Source organism: Salvelinus fontinalis, chromosome 16, assembly GCF_029448725.1.
Source record: "Salvelinus fontinalis isolate EN_2023a chromosome 16, ASM2944872v1, whole genome shotgun sequence".
NCBI classification, from domain to species: domain Eukaryota; kingdom Metazoa; phylum Chordata; class Actinopteri; order Salmoniformes; family Salmonidae; genus Salvelinus; species Salvelinus fontinalis.
The window spans coordinates 17,594,569-17,615,446 of NC_074680.1; the positions used below are offsets into that span (position 1 = coordinate 17,594,569).

At 40.3% G+C, this 20,878-nt stretch overlaps 2 protein-coding genes across 3 annotated transcripts in view; both read right to left on the reverse strand.

The window, feature by feature from the left end:
- LOC129812492 (transmembrane protein 39B-like) overlaps positions 1-4,340 on the reverse strand; it is a 41,302-nt gene extending 36,962 nt beyond the window's left edge. The window contains exon 1 of the mRNA XM_055864110.1: positions 3,416-4,340. The gene's annotated coding sequence lies outside the window, so the exon portion shown is untranslated. The remainder of the gene's footprint in view (positions 1-3,415) is intronic.
- An 81-nt stretch (positions 4,341-4,421) lies between these two features.
- Positions 4,422-12,974, reverse strand: LOC129812744 (KH domain-containing, RNA-binding, signal transduction-associated protein 1-like). Of its 2 annotated transcripts, none has more exons than XM_055864578.1 (9): positions 12,614-12,974; positions 8,334-8,461; positions 7,385-7,501; positions 7,119-7,265; positions 6,801-6,940; positions 6,432-6,705; positions 6,115-6,191; positions 5,693-5,751; positions 4,422-5,491 (listed from the first exon to the last, which is right to left on the reverse strand). In XM_055864578.1, exons 1-9 carry the CDS (start codon positions 12,744-12,746, stop codon positions 5,385-5,387), a joined length of 1,182 nt encoding a protein of 393 aa, XP_055720553.1. In that variant the 5' UTR covers positions 12,747-12,974; the 3' UTR covers positions 4,422-5,384. The 2 variants fall into 2 exon arrangements, with proteins under 2 accessions (XP_055720553.1, XP_055720552.1); XM_055864577.1 differs by having other exon boundaries at positions 6,801-6,943; positions 12,614-12,973.
- Between the last annotated feature and the right edge of the window lie 7,904 nt (positions 12,975-20,878).

The window sequence follows — 20,878 nt, forward strand, 5'->3', positions numbered from 1 at the left end:
ATTGCCCAAGAATCTGATGGAAGAACACCTCAAAGTAAGCAATATTTAATATGATAAATCGTGTTTCTGTCGAAATATTTTAAACGCATATTTCGCCATTTTGTTTGGTATAGCTTCACTTGGCGAACCCTGTATTGAAAAGTAAGGATAATTTTAAAAATGTAAATCAGCGGTTGCATTAAGAACTAATTTGTCTTTCGATTCCTGTAAACCCTGTATTTTTTAGTCAAGTATATGATTAGCTATTAATTAAACCAGATCACTCTGAAAGATGGCGACCGACATTTTCAGGCTTGTTTTGCTACTATTTTCATTGTGTAACCACGGTTTTGTATGGCTAAATATGCACCTTTTCGAACAAACTGTATATGTATATTGTAAAATGATGTTACAGGAGTGTCATCGGAAGAATTCTGAGAAGGTTAGTGAAAAAATTAATATCTTTTGGCGATGTTGACTTTTATCGCTCACTTTGGCTAGAATCAATGCTGGGCTGCTATGTGCTATGTGCTACGCTAATATAACGATTTATTGTGTTTTCGCTGTAAGACACTTAGAAAATCTGAAATATTGTCTGTATTCACAGGATCTGTGTCTTTCGATTAGTGTATGCTGTGTATTTTTACGAAATGTTTGATGATTAGTAGTTAGGTAAACACGTTGCTCATTGTAATTATTCTAGTCCATTTGTGACGTGGGTGCAATTGTAACCTATGGCAGCTACCTGAAATATGCACATTTTTCTAACAAAACCTATCCCATACCATAAATATGTTATCAGACTGTCATCTAATGAGTTTTTTTGTTGGTTAGGGGCTATAAATATCTTAGTTTAGCCGAATTGGTGATGGCTACTGGTGTTGGTGGACAAATAAAAGATGGTGGATTATGCTAATGTGTTTTTAGGTAATAGATGTACATCTTTACATATTGTGTCTTCCCTGTAAAACATTTTAAAAATCGGAAATGGTGGCTTTATTCACAAGATCTGTATCTTTCATCTGGTGTCTTGGACTTGTGATTTAATGATATTTAGATGCTACTATCTACTTGTGAAGCTATGCTAGCTATGCTAAACAGTGTGTGGGGGGTGGGGGGTGCTCCCGGATCCGGGTTTCTGAGGCAGTAGAAGTTAACATACTGCCTGCCTGCCAACAATGGATGAAACATCTCTGTTAGTGCATATATTCTGATGTTGACAGATTTTAAATCAGATCACTCACATCATCTGATATGCAAAACAGACCACAGCACCCGGCTCAATCTTATAAATTCTAGCGCAGGGATCATCAATTAGTCACGGGCCAATTTTTTCCCTTGAGTGGATGGTCAGGGGGCCGGAACATAATTACAAATAATTTGACTGCAAGAAGCCCAAACATGTATAACATGACACAAACTTCCAAATATTGCCTACATTTGTATATGATCACAAATCTTGTGAGAATACTTTGGCACAGATTTCCAAAATTGTAATTACTAGGCACTGATTTGCTGCGGTTTTTAGTCTAGCGACCTCCTCTTCGTTTTTTCCAGCTGCTAAGAGCATTGTCTCAGCAACCTGTCTCGACTGCAGTGGTTCAAAGTACTTAAGTAAAAATACTTTAAAGTACTACTTAAGTCATTTTTGGGGGGGGGGGGGGGGTATCTACTTTACCATTTATATTTTTGACAACTTTAACTTGACCACATTCCTGAAGAAAAGGTACTTTTTACTCCATTTATTTTCCATCACCCAAAAGTACACTACATTTTGAATGCTTAGCAGGATAGGAAAAGGGTCCAATTCATGCGCATGTCAAAAGAACATCCCTGGTCATCCCATCTACCTGTGATCTGGCGGACTCACTAAATACACAACACGTATTTGTCTGAGTGTTGGACTGTGCCCCTGGCTTTCAGAAATTAAACAAATAAAATGGCATCCAATTTTTTTAATAAGGAATGTAAAATGGTTTGTGGTTTTACTTGATACTTACGTAATTTAAAACCCAAATACTTTTACTTAAGTAGTACTTTACTGGGTGACTCGTGGTACTTTTTCCACCACTACTCGACTAAATTGCTTCATTGAGTCCAACACCTTCACTAGATGCTCCATTGAGCATTCACTTGTTGCTACCCGTTAGTCTCAACTAAAGGTTCGCTGCTCCAGTAAACTAGTGTCTTAAAATGGCATTCCTTTATCCTTCTCCCCTTAGACAGAATATTGATAATCACCATACTCCTTACAGAATAGGGCCAGACATCACTACCCAGCTTCCCCACAGTGGACAGAAAATAAGAGGGCGAGAAACCCGAGCAGAGCAACCACTCACAACGCTGCCATTAGACACCTGGTACCCAGAGAGATGGTGTTTATTTATTAAGGGAAGAGATTAGGCCGATAAGAGATCTTTGTCCATATATACAGTAACCAAGGCTATATTTAAATATAATATTGAAGGTAGCTGAAGAATTGACCTTTTATGAGCCTCAAAACACCCTTACCAACACAATTAAGAAACAGCATAGTCAGGATATTGGGATTTATTTTAGATATAAAATTAAGTCTGTACAGAAAACATCCAAGAACTTCCTGTGGCAACTACAATTTTACAATTACACAAAATGTCATATTTAAAAATGTAAAACAGGAGGTAAAAATTAACAAGTCACAGAAATCTATCAGGAGCCAAAGGAAGATACGCCAACTCAGTTCCTCGTACTGTACTCTAGGAGCATTCTCCAAGCTGCTTTGTTGGGAACCAGACCATGAATTCATCCAAACTCAAGTTGAATGCACTGTAGGCCTAATGTTGATTTCTCTAGAAACAATCAACTGTATTCCAGGGAGTGCCATTATCCCGAAGTGATGGAACGAGCTCATTCTTTTATCCTAATTTCTAACAAACTGTTGAATCTCGAGCGAAAGAAACCTTGGCAGTCCAGACATTTCAATCACCAACAAAACAGACTGCCAGGAGCCTTAAATCATCAGTGCAGTCAAGGCCTTTCACAGGATTATACCTGTTGAAAATATATTTTTTAATTCAGTCACGCTGTCATAAGCCATGAAAAGAGCACTTCTCAAAGTGACAGATTGAGGTAAACCTTGATCAAATATCATTGGGAAAAACCCAACATTTTTTCCAGTCTATCAGAAAGTACTACATCACAACCCTGGTTTGATTTTCTACTAGAGCCGGACAAAAGTCAGCCCGAGGGTCGATTCAAAAACCTTGCAGTTGGTTGTGAAGGGGACTAAGCACATTCTGGCCAAATTCAACAAGCACACGCAGAATCTGAGGAATACTCAGTTGGCAGACTTGGGTCATTCTTGATTTCATCAGTTCTTTATTTTACTAATAGTAAAAACAAATACTGCAGCAGCTTGAGCATTTTTAAATTACATATTGCTGAAGACAATACTTACCATGAGGACATTCAGCTCAAGTCCAATGCCTTTCTCAAAGCCAGAGGGACTAACTCGGAATACCTGGGGACGGAAATACAAATTAGACCCATGTGCAAGTGCTTTTGACAACTACATGTAGTAAAAGTTGGACAATCATTCATGCAAAACTAATATTTCACTGCAAAAGTCATGCAACTCAAGCTGAGGTGGTCAATTTATTTTTTGTAACCATGACTTAAAGATTGCTACAAATGCTGAACATTTTAACAGTATTCTAAAACAATACAAAATAAAAAAATGCAGAAGGCATTTTAAATGATTGGACCATAAACTGCGTTTTCAATTTTAGCAAGAGTTGCATTACAATCATTTTGTACAGCTATTTTATTTGAGACATATTTTTCAGTCACGCAGTTTTGGACAACTGGTTTGGGTTGACTAGCAGGTTCTAGCATTTTGAGCATAAGACAAAAAATATCTAACAAATGACAGTTGGGGTTAGTTTTACCTTCTTGACGTGATCTTTTGGCTTTTAGCATCCTCTCCTCTGCACTGCGATATTTTTCTTTAATAAAACCAGCCAGCATGACTTTGCATCAAAGTCAAGTAAGATCCCTGCAAGCTTGATTGTAAATACTGTTGAAAATCAGTTATTTCAAAGGACTAAAAATACATGGCTCATTGGGAAGCTTGAGGAAATGTGCCGTTGTAATGATTGATTTCAAATAATACAAGTCCAAGCACTATATCCTTCTCAAGCGAAGTATTTGGAAATACATTACCTTAAACCATCTTTATTTTAGGTGACATAACGAGTCTCTTCTAGATCCTTTTTAATACAGAGAGATGAAGAGGACGTGCTCTTTATCAAAGTAAAGCAATGTTCTTTTTGGTTGCTTTTGTCTCCTATGTACATACAATAATCTGGTGATTGTTTAAGAGTTTTGTGAAAATCCTCAAAACGAGAATCAGTTTTATTAGAAGTGGAAGGCATTACTATACAACAAAAGCAAAATACCAGGTTGTTTGATAAAAAAACAAAAACAAATTAGGCTTTATTGATACAACGCACTGCAGAAAAACATTTTTTGGATATATTTAGTATCCTATTTAGGCAAGAGTACACACGTACGTAGCACTATGCATTTTGGAGACGGCACAACTTTGGAAAGCAATATACAAAATTGTCTTAAGTGTATGCATATAATATTGAGATGGCTGCAGTTTTCCCTTACATGAAGACCATGTGAGGACCATGTCCAAATTCTTGTAGGACCACTCAAACAAAGTGAGCAATTTATCAGCATTTCTATCAAAGTCAGCCCAATAAGACGTAGACCAAAGTAAGCCAAGCAAAAGTTATCTAAAGTAGAATGTACTTACTACCAAGTCGAATTGAAAATACTTAAAGGAGATATTTTATGACAGACTGTCTGTGTCTAATAAGGCTAGATTTCAAAAAACTAAGAAGAAAAAAACATTGAAATCTATGCCTCTATAGGGAATGTTAGTTTCTACAAAAATGATTCGTCTACAACATTATTTTGGTTCTTCCCCATATATTCTTAGTCTAGTTGCCGATGTTATTGACGTCATTAATCAAGTTTTAGCTAAAAAATACGTTAGAAATGCAGCCTAAATGAGTCTGCAACTGCCACAAATCATTTCAAGACAGAAACTGAAACAAACCTTCAAAAATAACATTTAACACTATACAAGGTATCACGTTTCTCTAAGTAACCATTAAATTAGATCTTAAAACTGTCAATGATGCAGTGGAAACAAACATTGAATGAAAACGTATTATCCAAATCCTTGCATTCGCTTGCGACGCCTACTCGATACATCCAGTTGTCCTGCTCTCAAATCATTAAAAAACAAAAAACTACAGAAAATTTAAAAGAAAACATTTAGGGAAATTACTTTGGAGAGTTAAGTGAGTTACAATGGGAGACAGTTGCCATGGCAACCCTCTACCGGAGGCTGTTCAGTATCTCCCGTATGGATGCTCTCTGTAGGCCCCCCTCTTATCCTGCCTCGCTGGAGGGGCTTTGCCTCCAGTGGAGGACCAGGAACCCTCCCAATCATCCTGGGCTACAGAAGAAAAAAAACATCAAGCATAGGTCAATGTTTGGATACATGCAGTGTGACAAAAAGAGCAGCGGTCAAATCCTTCACAACAGAGTACAACACATGGACACAGGACCAGGTTGGACCAACTATGTCAGTTTCATTATTTGAAAAATAATTTAAAAAATAAGTACTTTGCCCACCATTAATTTACTGCCATCTTACCATAGGGTTCATAAGCCTCCTGAGCCTCTCCATGTCCGTAGTCATAGTACTCTGTGTCCCTGAGAAGAGAAGAGTATGTCAAATAGCCTTTTGAGACAGACTGATACTACATTGAATATTGTGAGGGTAAAATGTCTGAGGCCCCACAGCATTCACTTGAAAACATGGCACAATATATCAGCTTAATTACAATAATGCATATTAAGCATTCAACCGAAACATGTCTTCCGCATTTAACCCATCACCTCTGAACCAGAGTGACTGGGTTGGCTGCTGGAATCCAGCCTAACCATCTTGACCTTAATATTTCCTATGACAATTCAAATGCAAAATGAGGGGGTGAAAAAAGTCTGCTGTTACAATCTTCTACTGAGAATTGGCCACTTCATTGTTTTAACCATTATATTATGAGAAAGACTTACGCTTGGGGAGGTTGTTGACTGTAATAGTTGTCATAACCTTCATATGCAGGCTCAGCGTAGCTTTCTTCATAAGCGGGCTGGGGAAATGAAGACAACACACGCCACTATTAGCACAGAATGACGAGGTACATGTAAAACAGAATGCTACTAGCATGTCAGAATAAAACAGTCAAGTGGACTAGATGGGGCTTAAACCCATGAATGAAGTGACCTGCCACCCATGAATAGACAATAAAATATTAAATTGACAACTATTCAGTTTTGAAAGAAAGTAGGTATACAACCCAATGACTTAACAATTGAGTGGTTTGACTTACATATTCATTGTAGGCCTCAGCCTTGGGTGGTTGTGCATGTTGGTGCTGGTGCTGCTGGTGGGAGTGGGCTGGGGACGGGAGCATCCTTGGTGTCCCTGGGGTGGGTGGTCTGGAACGGGGAGTTGTGCCTCCTCTAGCAGGTGTAGAGGGGGGTCCACCCCGACCAGCTGGAGCCCCTCTGGCCGACCCACCCCTGGGAGGTCCTCCTCGGGAAGCTCCACCACGTTGGATGCCTCCACGAGGGGCTCCTCCACGAGGTGGCATTCCTCGTCCCCTGAAGAAGAAAAAAAATCAGTAATTAAACTTTGTAGGATTGTGAAGGCTTTTGGTCTTGAAAGGTAAGGGGTTGTCAGGCACCACGAGTCCTACCTGGCTCCTACTGAGTTGGGTGGGGGTGCTCCCCTGCCCCTGCCTGGAGGGCCCCCTCGTCCCCTGGATTGTGAATCTTGACCACCATTCAGGTAGCCAATCTCCATGAACTGATCCTGGCATATACCATCCATGGTGTCCTGCTTATAAAGAGTAAAGAGAGTAGCTACATTAAAATGACAGGTCAGATATTATAACACGGCAGTAGCATGGAAAATCTTGGACCATTGCCAAGTTACCATAGAGCGAATAGCTAGGCCCATATATCACAACTTGAAATAGCTTTGGTTGAAGCAGGATGCTCCCTGGGATACTTACAGGGATGAGGAACTTCTTCACCTCGTCCATGGCGTGAGCCATGCGCAGGTATGCCTCAGGTATAGGCGCAAACACCTCTATGAAGACATGCAGTTCCATGCCCAGATGAGCATATTTGGGCTCACCACCCTTTCTCAGCTCTTCCTCCTGAAATTCAACGTAAACAAAATCAATGAATTCTGCACATTACACATCCAAACACTGCTATGTGTTACAAAGGGACTCGGCTCCACATGTACCCTATCAACTCCACCCTCAATTCTTACCTTCACCTTGTCCCTCATGGAACCTTTGCCCAACACTGAGATCTTTGCTCCAGTTTCTTCCTGGAGTCGCTTGATTGTGTTCCCCTGGGGTCCCAAAATCTTACCAACGAAGTTGAACTGTGGAAATAAAAAAGGGTTCACTAATAGACTCTGTGTTCTTGGTGCAGAGACTGTTGTATTCAGGGATATTGAAACATATGAAGGTAATATGCTGCGGAAGATACTGTATCAATGCCTCGAATCTATAGCATGCTGCCTTCTCGTCTAAGGGAGAGCGGCAATAGACTACATTACAGACAAGCATGTCAGAGCCAGCCAGTCAGTCTGCTGCAGCAGGGAGGTAACCTGGCCAGAGTAGGTAACATTTACAGATGAATTAATCACTCCGGCACTCTAGCGTGACAGCTAGGACAATTTGGTTTCTCCAAACACACGTATTCATGCAGGAAAAGGCTGAGGGGATATCGAACAGACCGCCAGACACAAAGAGACAGTGCGAGAGCCTGCCCAAAAGACAGAGGGAAGTTAGTCCATGTTTAATAGCAGTAGATATGAGAAAGCAGTTTCGGCACACATAATTGAAGAGGAGTGAACCAGCTGTCCTATTTATGCCTGTTTAAGTGGGCCATTTTGTAGACACCACTGGGGGTCTAACAGCACAGCAGAAGGAGCACCGTGACATGCCATGACTTCACTCCCATAATTCTCCTATTAAAATAACTGCACTATATGCAGTCATATCCATTTAAGTTTGAGGTCACTGATAACCCTGAGATGTGCAAGTTGTGTCCCTTGACAGTGAAGGAGAGCCAGACATGCAGTAGGGTGTTCCACTGTAACATAAGCTTTGAGCATAGTAAATATGACCCCCCCAAGTAAATGTAATCGCATGTGAAAAGCAACGGCCCAAACTGAAGGTTTCTATTGTACAAGAGAAAACTTTACTCACCCTTGGGTACTGTTTGACGGGAATGAGCACACGTTCCTTGACCTTGATGTTCTTTGTGGTAAACAGGTCCAGGTAAGTTTCTCTTTCTGTCTCTTTCTTTGTCTCTCCTTTCTGAATCCTTTCTATCTCTACAGAAAGGAAAACATGGCTTTTTAGTTTGACTAACATCACTATCATTCACAAAGACTGATCATAAAAAGTGCAAGAGCTACATGAAATGATGATAATTTACAAGTAATTAGCAGAACTTGGTCAAATCAAAGTGTAGAATGATTATAGCTACATCAATACATAGGCCTACTACTAGAGAACATCCTGGAGTAGTAAGATAAAATACAAGTCTTCCAATGACACTAGCTCCCTCATTTCCCCACAAAAAAATGTAGTAGGTGGGTCACACCACAGTCACACCACAGTTCACATCATTGTCAAAAAGTAGCTGATCAGACTAGAATACAAATTTGGCCACAAAACAGATTCTAAACTCATCTTAATGCATGTCCCTGCTCAGTTTGAAACAGACTGGCAATGGTGAACTGTCTAGGGAAAAATTGGCTTTGGGGGAAAGGCAAGCTGTTAACTTCTTTGGGAACGGGGGCAGTATTGAGTAGCTTGGATGAATACGGTGCCCAGAGTAAACTGCTTGTTACCCAGGCCCAGAAGCTATGATATGCATATAAGTAGTAGATTTGGATAGAAAACTCTAAAGTTTCCAAAACTATTAAAATAATGTCTGTGAGTATAACAGAACTCATATGGCAGGCAAAAACCTGAGAAATCCAACCAGGAAGTGGGAAATCTGAGGTTTCACTTAAGTGATTGCCTATCCAACATGCTGTGTCTATGGGACCAGATTGCACTTCCCAATGCTTCCAGCAGATGACAACAGTCTTTAGAAAGTTGTTTGAGGCTCCTATTGTGGAAGGGGGTCGAATAAGAGTAGTTTCAATAAGTGGATTAGGCTGAGCCCAATGGAGTTGTTTACTGCGCGGGCGCGCCGTTCCTTCTTTTTCCTCTAATGAATATGCTATTGTCCGGTTGGAAAATAATTGAAGATTTATTATAAAAAGACCCTAAGGATTGATTGAAAACATCGTTTGACATGTTTCTACAAACTGTAATGGAACTCTTGACTTTGTGCTCGCGCATTGTGCCTTTGGAATAGTGAACTAAACGCGCTAACAAAACAGAGGTATTTTGACAAATATGGACATAATCGAACAAAACAAACATTTCTTGTGAAAGTGGGAGTCCTGGGAGTGCATTCCGCCGAATATCAGCAAAGGTAAGTGAAGATTTATAATGCTATTTCTGACCTTTGTTGACTCCACAATTTGGCGGGTAACTGTATGGCTTGCTTTTGTGGCTGAACGCTGTACTCAGATTATTGAATATTGTGCTTTTGCCGTAAAGTTTTTTTGAAATCTGACAGCGGTTGCATTAAGAAAAAGCGTATCTTTAATTCTATGTAAAACATGCATCTTTCATCAAAGTTTATGATGAGTTTCTGTTATTTGATGTGGCTCTCTGCAATTTCGCCGGATGTTTTGGAGGCATTTCTGAACATGGCGCCAATGTAAACTGAGGTTTTTGGATATAAATATGAACTTTATCGAACAAAACATACATGTATTGTGTAACATGAAGTCCTATGAGTGTCATCTGATGAAGATCAAAGGTTAGTGATTCATATTATCTATATTTCTGCTTTTTGTGACTTCACTCTTTGGCTGGAAAAATGGCTGTGTTTTTCTGTGATTTGGCGGTGACCTAACAATCGTTTGTGGTGCTTTCACTGTAAAGCCATTTTGAAATCAGACACTGGTGGGATTAACAAGAACCTTTAAAATGGTATAAGATACTTGTATGTTTGAGGAATTTTAATTATGAGATTCCTGTTGTTTTGAATTTGGCGCCATGCAATTTTGCTTGCTGTTGGCGAGGTGGGACGCTAGCGACCCGAACGATGCCCGAGAGGTTAACTGGCCCTGCAGCAGGATGAAACCGTTTCTAACCTGGTCTGACACTTAACTACAGAAACCATCTTCTTATACTATAAAAGGCATGCCAACTGGACATCGCGGACAATGCTCAGCTTCTGACTGCCATTATAGCAGCCTTGAGGTTTCTGGCAGAGGTTCCAACATATTGTAACAATGTCCTGCCTACAGCATTGCCATTGCACAGTAACTTTGTAGCAGACATCCCAAAACATGTGGGCCCACAGATGTGCAAGCTGGCTGCCGTCTACTACCAATTTCAAAAGTGCAACTTCATATGAAGGTACTCGCAAAATAAATTCAGGAATCCAGCTGTAAAATGTGGGAAATGTTTATTAGTAGAAATCTAAGTGACTTGCGTGAATAAACATTAACTGAGATTAAATGTAGTTCTAATGAATATAAAATAAAGTGTGATTAATCACAAAACAGGGTTCTAAAAAAATTGCAGGATACAAGTAAAAGGAGGGCTCTGATTGGTTACCTACTATGCCAATTTCGGGAACTTTAATATGCCCATAGAGTATATACATCCGTTACACATATATATATAAATTCCTCAATATTGATGTTTATACTTGTCAATAAATTAATTAATGTAAGAAATTGTTATTGAAAAATATATTACTCAGATTACAGAGCAAGCTGTAATGCTTTATATGACACCACATTTTTGCTTTGTAGCACCTACATATCAAGGCCTTGTCCATGTTCCATAAGGCCAAAATGGCATAAATAAGCCACCTGATGAATTACTTACAATTACGCTTTTAGATACAAATGTCAAATCCTTCCTCCAAAAGGTACATTCTATGGATTACATTTAAGAAAAAACTATTTTTATGCTTGTTTAGTGAGGAATCATCCAACTACACATTTTTACAGCACAAACAAATAAGCAGCCCTAGTTCCTAAAACTAGCTATTGTTAAGATAAAAGCAGCAAGCAAACTTGATCGTCAGATAACAGGTTCTGACGATAAAACCTGTTATTTGACTATAAAAAAAAACGTTCCATCCAACCATTTTATGCAAGCAAAGTACATGTCATGAAAGCCCTGATGGAAACACATTTGTCAGTAAAGTTCCCAAATGTTAAAACATGCTAGACACAGTGGGATCTTTGTGTCAGTACAATTGTGCGAATAATTGCGGGGCAAACGCCACTATCTGTAAATATTTATATAATAACCATCATATCAAAGTGAATTTGGAGTCAGGCAATGATGTTGTGAGGTCCTACCAATACGATTTGGGAACGCGTGCAGTTTATGAGGCTACAGATTTAAAAAGTCATTATGAATTGAACAGGGTGGTGAAAGAGCACGGTGATGAGCTTGATGTTACTTTCCAATAAATATCGAGTGTCTTATTCCAGCGACACAATGATTGATTCTTGTTTGGCTGCCTTTTGACAAATCTCGCTCTTTTGTCCATAATCTCATCATGTAGGTTATACCTGGGAGCTGTTGGCTAGAGCACACGTGCCATGATAAGTGGGCACATTTGCTCTATAACGCTACATTTTCTAGTGACAAAACCAAACAGAGTTGAAAATAAGATAACACATTTACCTTGGATATTATATTCGGTGCATGGGAATTTAACCGCAGAAATTATTTTATGTCCACTACATCCACGCACATAATTTTATTCGCAACAAGTAACGTTACATTTGATGGAAACAGGCATTGTTTTTATGCGAATTTTAGAATATTCTCGTAAATCTTTAGCCAATTGGATGGAAACCTAACTACTGAATGGAACTCCATTTGAAAGAAAAAACTAAAATTGGGCAGCAGCGTTCCATATGCATTAATTTCCACGTCGGAAAAGTACTAGGTTATAACAGCCTCGTTACCTAACTAGATACCTACAGATTCCGTACACGGATCCTACTCGGTGCCATGCCTCTTCTCCATTCGAGCCTCGTGCTAACAGGCCGTTCTTCCCGCCGCAACCATTGTTGTCCAACACAAGGCCTACATTTTTACAACGTAACTCAAATTAACTAGGCTATATGTTGTGGGTTCAGCAAAACCAATTGTATCGAATCTATAACAAATAGCCTATCGTTTAGGTCAACAGTTTACTGTAGGAACCACAGAAGTGTTAACAGCGTTACAATCAGAACGGTTAAGTAACCTGCTAGCTAGCTACGTTAGCCTAGCCATCGTCATATTTTTAGTTACACCAGTTAGTTAACGCGTTACCTAGCAAACTAGTTCAAGGAGTCACTACAAACGTGCACTCCAATCAAAATATTTGAATAAAATATTACCTGTAGATATAAGTTTCATTGCATGTGTGAATGAAGAATCCAGACTGTCCTTTTCTGCCAAAAGCTCAGGGAGATACTTGCTTTCATTCTCCATTTTGGCTTTTTTAGGCTCGGGCTTAGCGTCAGAACTCATGTGGCTCACGTTCTGTAACGTTTTCGTTTACTTGGTTTCCAGTCGGTCGGGAGCGTCCAAAAACAACCTATTTTATAAAGTTAACCAGCTTGATATTCTCAGCTATGTTTTCGAAAGTAATATTCTCCAGTAACTAGCTACACGTTATCCGTATTTTACCGCTAAAAGAGAGCGGGTTAAAACGGTTTGTAGAATGGACGACGTTCTTCTCGTGCAAAAAAATTAAGGAAAATACGTCACAGCCTTTATGCATCGGAAACGAGGCTGCTTTGAGGATTTAAAGAGACAGTGTTTTTGAACTGACAACAACATACACCTTTTCATTTTGTCCCAGATTGAGGTCTTCTTGAAAATGTCCCTTTGTTGTTGATTGTTCCCTAATTTGTGGGTTGTCTGTAAAGAAAAAAATCTGTTTATTAGCTGATTCCTAACTGAGCAACTATATGCCAAAGGCTAAGTGCATCCTCAATAGTTTTATTTTGTCTTGTCTTTCACCCAACCCAAAACTGAATTAGGATCACAAGATCTTCTATCTTTAGGCAGTAATTTTATCATTTTGGAGTCACTTTTATTGTTTCTGAGCACTTGTACATTCATGTGGATGCTACCATGATTACGGATAATCATGAACGAATCGAATCATGAACGTTGCAGAGGCATAATGTCATACCCCCCCCAAAATGGTGACCTCCCCTGTTAGTGACAATGGTGAGAGGTTAGCATGTTTTGGGGGCATGATCTCTGTGCATCTGTAACTTTCTCACTCATCAGTATTCACAATTAATTCATGATTATCTGTAATCATGGTAGCATCCACATTAATGTACAAGTGTTCACAGACATATTCTTATTTACAATAAAATGATTCCAAAATTACATGATACATTATTTACCATGTATTTCTATTGGGCACAATAATCAGAAACAAACAGAAAATGCATCCAACAAGTGTGTAGAGTCACAAGCTTTATGTAGTCATAGCGTGCTAAGAATATAGGACCAAATACTAAACTTTTGACTAAATGTAATACACTATTATGGAATTTGTCCAAATACTTATGACACATTCAAATGGGGGGACTAGCTATATACATAAAGCACTTTAATTTCTAAACAGTTAAACAGATATATATGTTTTATTGTCACCTAATATAAAACATTTGATCTCAAATCCAAAATGCTGTAGTGTAGAGACAATTTCAAAGTTTTAGTGTCACTCTCCAATAAATACGTAGGGTAGTCTTATCGCTTTTACACGAAGCAGTATCATCTGAAATATTTTTAGAACTATAACCAAGATAAACCAAAGCCTGTCGTTGGCATGAAGGTGGAGTGGAGGACTGAAGACCAGCAGATGGGTCTTGGTGGGAAAATGGCGGAAGTGGATGCCTAGTTTGAATCAAGCAGCGCGTCGAGCAAATTTTGTGAAGACAAATGTTCTGTTATAAACCATATACATACCATAGAAGAACAAGAAAGCCTGTCCTTTCCAATGGGAACAAATGAATCATAGTGGGCAGAACGATCAAGGAGGAGGGCTGAGCCAAGCACAAGCTAGCGAGATCCTATTGGTGCATTCTAGCATTATTTGCATATTTCCGTTAGAGAAAGAGACTCTCTCTGTTAAGTGTGCATGTGCAATAACTCAATTTGCCCTTGCACTCCTTCTAAACAATGCTATTTTTACAACTTTGGCAAAGGGTAAACTCAACAAAACTTAGTCCACAACAAAACTTAGTCGGGAGAGTGGAGTGGAAGATGGCGGAAGTGGATGCTGAGTTCGAATTAAGGAGCGTGTCGAGTAAATTTGGTGAAGAAGAATGTTCTGAATGGACAACAGTAATATAAAAAACTGGAATTAAAAGCAAATAGTCTAAAATTGGAGTGGTGGATACATGTTTAAAGGATAGTTGAGATGTGTTTGTTGAGTAAGGATGCATATGTGGGAAACCTGTTTGAGGTGTCGAAAAGGGTGAAGTATGCGCTTGGAAAAGTGGAGTCTGTCAGAGTGACCAGGAGTGGTCTTATTTTGATTAATTGTATTTCTGAAGAACAGAGGAAGATTGCAGTGGGCCTCAAAATAATCCGGACAACAGAAGTTTTGTGTTTTGAAATTCGGAGTAGAGCACCCGTCAAAGGAGTCATCTCAGGGGTGACGATGAATGTTCAGGTTGAATAAGTAGCAAATACCTAAGCATGTGAAGCTTGGTTATGTAAGATACGCCGTAAGAGCTTTCATCCCCAAACCACTGCAGTGTAAGAATTGTAAAGGATTTGGCCATGTTTCAAGTGTGTGCAGACGAACAGAGTATACTGAAGAAAGGTGTATAGAAGGATGACGGTGTTGCAATTGTGGTGGAGATCATGATTCTGAGTTCCTGGAGTGCCCTGAAAGAGTGAAGGAAATTGAGGTGGCAACAGTTAGAGGGGTCAATCGAATCTCCTATGTGGAGGCGATTAAAATAATTGAGAAAACAAGTGATGCTCGTGAAGAGATGGTAGTGGATACACCACAGCCTGTAGTAAATGTTTGCTGCTAGACAAAAGATACAATGTGTGTTAAAAAGGTGGATTTTGTTGATTTGTTGATTGTTCATTGCCACAGTTATATACTGTACAGCACAAGTCTCAAAGAAGTTGAAGAAACTAGACATTGTGGCTGCAGCAGAAATGTTTTGGGACTCAAGGATTTTACATTGAAAGACTTGCAAGAAGGGGTACTGACGCCGGAAGACCAGCCCTCCAAAGTTCCCCTTGAGCCTGTGTAGGGATCAGATCTGTTTTATTTCTTTATTTTTAACAGAAAAGTTGTTTGATTTATTTATTTTTTGGTCCTTTTTCGGTAGTTCAGTTTTTTGGGGGGGTTCCTGTTTCCATCCCGCATTGAAGGTGGCGGGATGCACATTAAATTGTGTGATCGTGTCCTCCCGAGTGGTGCAGCGGTCTAAGGCACTGCATTGCAGTGCTAGAGGTGTCACTACAGACCCGGCTTCGAACCCGGGTTGTGTCACAACCGGCCATGATCGGGAGTCCCATAGGGCGGCACACAATTGGCCCAGAGTCGTCCGGGTTTGGGGAGGCTTTGGCCGTGGAGACTACTTGACTCATCACGCTCTAATGACTCCTTGTGGCGGGCCGGGTGCCTGCAGGATGACCTCGGTCATCAGTTGAACTGTGTTTCCTCCGACACATTGGTGTGGCTGATTTCCAGGTTAAGCCGGGGGCTTTAAGGAAGTTTGGTTTGGCGGGTCATGTTTCGGAGGACGCATGACTCGACCTTCGCTTCCCCACATAGCAAGAAACGGACTCATTTAAGCTAGATTCATCTTGTTCTTGATACCATGCCTTGTTTTAAGGTGTTTTGACTGATTTCATGTCAACGCTAATATGGCTCAAACTTTATAGCTAGTTACTGTAACCAACAGTATAGCTAGTTACTGTAACAATGTATTTAAGAGACAACAAGTGGGCATTGTGCAATTATTATATATACAAAAGTATATTGACACGCCTTCAAATTAGTGGATTCGGCTATTTCAGCCACACCCGTTGCTGACAGGTGTATAAAATCGAGCACACACATGCAATCGCCATAGACAAACGTTGTCAGTAGAATGGCCTTAGTGAAGAGCTCAGTGACTTTGAGTTTGAGTTTATTTTTACAGGGACAGTGCACATTAATCAACGTTTCAGTAAAAGTGCCGGTTTTAGCCAGCCGGCTAATTTTCAACCGCAGTCCCTGGGCAGGTTATTAAAAACAATTACAATAGAGACAATAGCAACATGGAACAAGACATAGCATACAGACATAGCAACATAGGACAAGCAACACGTAGCATACAGACAGAGCAACATAGAACAAAAAGCAGCAAGACAAAGTTCATAAAAGCAACAAAGTGTTTCCACACCTCACAAGTTACAGACATGGAAAGCGGCAACACAAAGCTAGGGACCATGTTCACAAATCTGATTGACCTTTAGCCATGTCTTCAAGCATTTTGTGAAAGTGTGATATGTGGTGCAGTTATGTGTGTCTGATGGCAGTGTATTCCAGACATGGGAAGCTCTCACAGAAAAAGCGGATTTACTAAAGGTGCTTTTCCTTAGGGGAACTACACAGTCACCTCTCATGGCAGACCTTGTGGATCTGCTGCCATATGTTTGGGTTTTCTGTTTAACAAAAATACTGAGTGGAGGGGGAGCCAAGCCATTTAGGATCTTGAATACAAGACATGCATCGGTGTATTGCACAAGATTTTCCCAACTCAGGAGCTCATGCTTTCTGAGGATGTGACAGTGATGATGGCTATTGGGCTTCCTATCAAGCCCTTTGAGAGCCTGTTTGTAGACAGACTGAATAGGTCTTACTGTTGTACAGCAAGCTTGGGCCCAACTAGTCAAGCAGTATGTTAAGTGGGGGAGTATCATAGATTTGAAGTACAGTTTTGCTACCTCTGTAGTCAAACAATTTCGTATAAATCGGAAATTAGCTAGGTTGAATTTGGTTATTTGAATTACCTTTTTCACATGCTTTTTAAAAGAGAGGTTGGAATCAAGTATGATGCCAAGGTACTTAAAATCAGATACCACCTGTAGCTTCTCCCCTGACACATAGACATCTGGCTCAGTAGCATCTGTTGCCCTCTTTATGAAGAACATGCAAACAGTTTTTTTCACATTGAGATGCAAACACGAGTCACTGAGCCACTTTGTAACCTGGACCATTACACTTTCAACGTGGCACTGTCATAGGATGCCACCTTTCCAACAAGTCAATTAGTCAAATTTCTGACCTGCTAGAGCTACCCCGGTCAACTGTAGGTGCTGTTATTGTGAAGTGGAAACATCTAGGAGATAGGGCTGGGCGATATGACGATATATATCGTGTGACGATAGAAAAACGTCTATCGTTTTATATTGTGCTCTATCGTTTATTTTGTTGTGTCGCAAATCACACTCTTTACGGCAATATTTTTCGTAAATTCTTTTGCATTCTTCCACACGAAAATTTGCAACACAAACAAACATGAAAGAGAGTGAACGTGACACAGAGCACGGAGACACGGAACTCATGCCTAAAAGAGGGGCAATTTCAGTCGCATGGACGTGGTTTGTGTATGAAAAGTCTGACACGGACCAGAAAACCATCCACTGCAAAATATGCCGCAGGCCGGTCCCGACAACAGGCTCAAACACCACTAACCTCTTTTACCACCTAGGCAAGAATCATGTGAAACAGTACAGAGAGAGTCTACGGATGAGACCCAAAAAAGTAGAGTCGAGTGCTCAAAACAAACCCCCGACTCAGACGTTGCAAGAGGCTTTTGCCCACGGCACACTATATGGCAAAGAATCACGAAGATGGAAGGAGATAACCACTGCCGTTACAACTTACATCTGCAAAGACATGGCCCCAATTTACACAGTCGAGAAACAGGGATTTCGTGAGTTGGTGCTAACACTCGACCCAAGGTACTAAATGCAAATTGATATGTGACACGTATTAATGCCAAAATAACATGCAAAACAGGCAAGCCCCCCCCCAAAAAAAAATATATTTAATTTGTTTGCAACTATAACTTAAGTGTTTTCTATTTACCTTTTTTCTATTTTATACTTTCATAATTTATATTTTGTTACATGCTTAATTTATAATTTGCACAGGTTCTAAATAAAGTAAATAATCAAATATGAGTAAGTACCTTTTTTATTTGTTGAGTATAATTCAAAATGTAATAAGAAATAGGCCTTTACATGTGGTCATTTTTTATAAACTATTAATTCATTGAATTGACAGAAAATGTGCTATATCGTGATATGTATCATTATCGGGATATGAAACGACTAGGGCTGGCCATATCGCCCAGCCCTACAAGGAGCAACAAAAGGCTCACAGAACGGGACCCACCGACTGCTGAAGCACGTAAAAAATCATCTGTCCTTGGTTTCAGCACTCACTACCAAGTTCCAAGCTGTCTCTGGAAGCAACGTCTGCACAAGAATTGTTCATCGGGAGCTTCATAAATTGGGTTTCCATGGCCGAGCAGCCGCACACAAACCTAAGATCACCATGCGCAATGCCAAGCGTCGGCTGGAGTGGTGTAAAACTCGCCACCATTGGACTCGCGTTCTCTAGAGGGATCTGGCAGTCTTACACCATCTGGAAGTCTGACAGACAAATCTGGGTTTGTCGGATGCCAGGAGAAAGCTACCTGCCCCAATGCATAGTACCAACTGTACATTTTGGTGGATGAGAAATAATGATCTGGGACTGTTTTTCCTGGTTCGGGCTAGGCCCCTTAGTTCCAGTGAAGGTTAATCTTAAAGCCACAGCATACAATGACATTCTAGACGATTCTGTGCTTCCAACATTATGGCAACAGTTTGGGAAAGGCCCTTTCCTGTTTCAGCATGACAATGCCCCCGTGCACAAAGTGAGGCCCAAACAGAAATGGTTTGTCGAGATCGGTGTGGAAGAACTTGACTGGCCTGCACAGAGCCCTGACCTCAACCCCAACAAACACCTTTGGGATGAATTGGAATGCCAAATGCGTCCAGGCCTAATCGCCCAAAATTTGTGCTTGACCTCAATAATGCTCTTGTGGCTGAATGGAAGGAAGTGCCCGCAACAACGCTCCAACATCTAGTGGAAAGCCTTCCCAGAAGAGTGGAGGCTGTTATAGCTACAAATGGGGGACCAACTCCATATTAATGCCCATGATTTTTGAATGAGATGTTTGACAAGCAGGTGTCCACATCCTTTTGGTCATGTAGTGTATTTTCCTTCTTTATTATTTTCCTCTAACCCTACCAACCCTCTCCCTAATTGGAGTAAACTAATGGAGAACAATACTTAGGCTTCTACTTACAGCTTAAACAGTTGAAGTCGGAAGTTTACATACACATAGGCTGGAGTCATTAAAACTCATTTTTCAACCACTCCACAAATTTCTTGTTAACAAACTATAGCTTTGGCAAGTTGGATAGGACATCTACTTTGTGCATGACACAAGTAATTTTTCCAACAATTGTTTACAGACAGATAATTTCACTTATAATTTACTTTATCACAATTCCAGTGGGTCAGACGTTTACATACACTAAGTTGACTGTGCCTTTAAACAGCTAGGAAAATTCCAGAAAGTGATGGCATGGCTTTAGAAGCTTCTGATAGGCTAATTGACATAATTTGAGTTAATTGGAGGTGTACCTGTGGATGTATTTCAAGGCCTACCCTCAAACTCACTACCTCTTTGCTTGACATCATGGGAAGTACAAACGTCATTGGACCACGCAGCCGTCATACCGCTCAGGATGGAGATGCGTTCTGTCTCCTAGAGATGAATGTACTTTGGTGGAAAAGTGCAAATCAATCCCAGAACAACAGCAAAGGACCTTGTGAAGATGCTGGAGGAAACAGGTACAAAGTATCCATATCCACAGTAAAACGAGTCCTATATTGACATAACCTGAAAGGCCGCTCAGCAAGGAAGAAGCCACTGCTCCAAAACAGCCATAAAAAAGGCAGACTACGGTTTGCAACTGCACATGGGGACAAAGATCGCACTTTTTGGAGAAATGTCCTCTGGTCTGCTGAAACAAAAATAGAACTGTTTGGCCATAATGACCATTGTTATGTTTGGAGGAAAAAGGGGGAGGCTTGCAAGTCTAAGAACACCATCCCAACCTTGAAGCAAGGGGGTGGCAGCATCATGTTGTGGGGGTGCTTTGCTGCAGGAGGGACTGGTGCACTTCACAAAAATAGATGGCATCATGAGGGAGGAAAATTGTGGATAGATTGAAGCAACATCTCAAGACATCAGTCAGGAAGTTAAAGCTTGGTCGCAAATGGGTCTTCCAAATGGACACTGACCCCAAGCATACTTCCAAAGTTGTGGCAAAATGGCTTAAGGACAACAATGTCAAGGTATTGGAGTGGCCATCACAAAGCCCTGACCTCAATCCCATAGAAAATTTGTGGGAAGAACTGAAAAAGCATGTGTGAGCAAGGAGGCCTACAAACCTGACTCAGTTACACCAGCTCTGTCAGGAGGAATGGGCCAAAATTCACCCAACTTATTGTGGGAAGCTTGTGGATGGCTACCCAAAATGTTTGACCCAAGTTAAACAAT

What these genes read in the sequence shown, in the direction of transcription:
- LOC129812744 (XM_055864577.1), bottom strand. Translation starts at nt 12,746, where the DNA reads ATGAGTTCTGACGCTAAGCCCGAGCCTAAAAAAGCCAAAATGGAGAAT. An exon ending in CCGTCAAACAGTACCCAAGG is followed by an intron (nt 7,502 to 8,333) that starts GTGAGTAAAGTT and finishes TTATTTCCACAG; the next exon opens with TTCAACTTCGTTGGTAAGAT. An exon ending in CCCAACTCAGTAGGAGCCAG is followed by an intron (nt 6,706 to 6,800) that starts GTAGGACTCGTG and finishes TTTCTTCTTCAG; the next exon opens with GGGACGAGGAATGCCACCTC.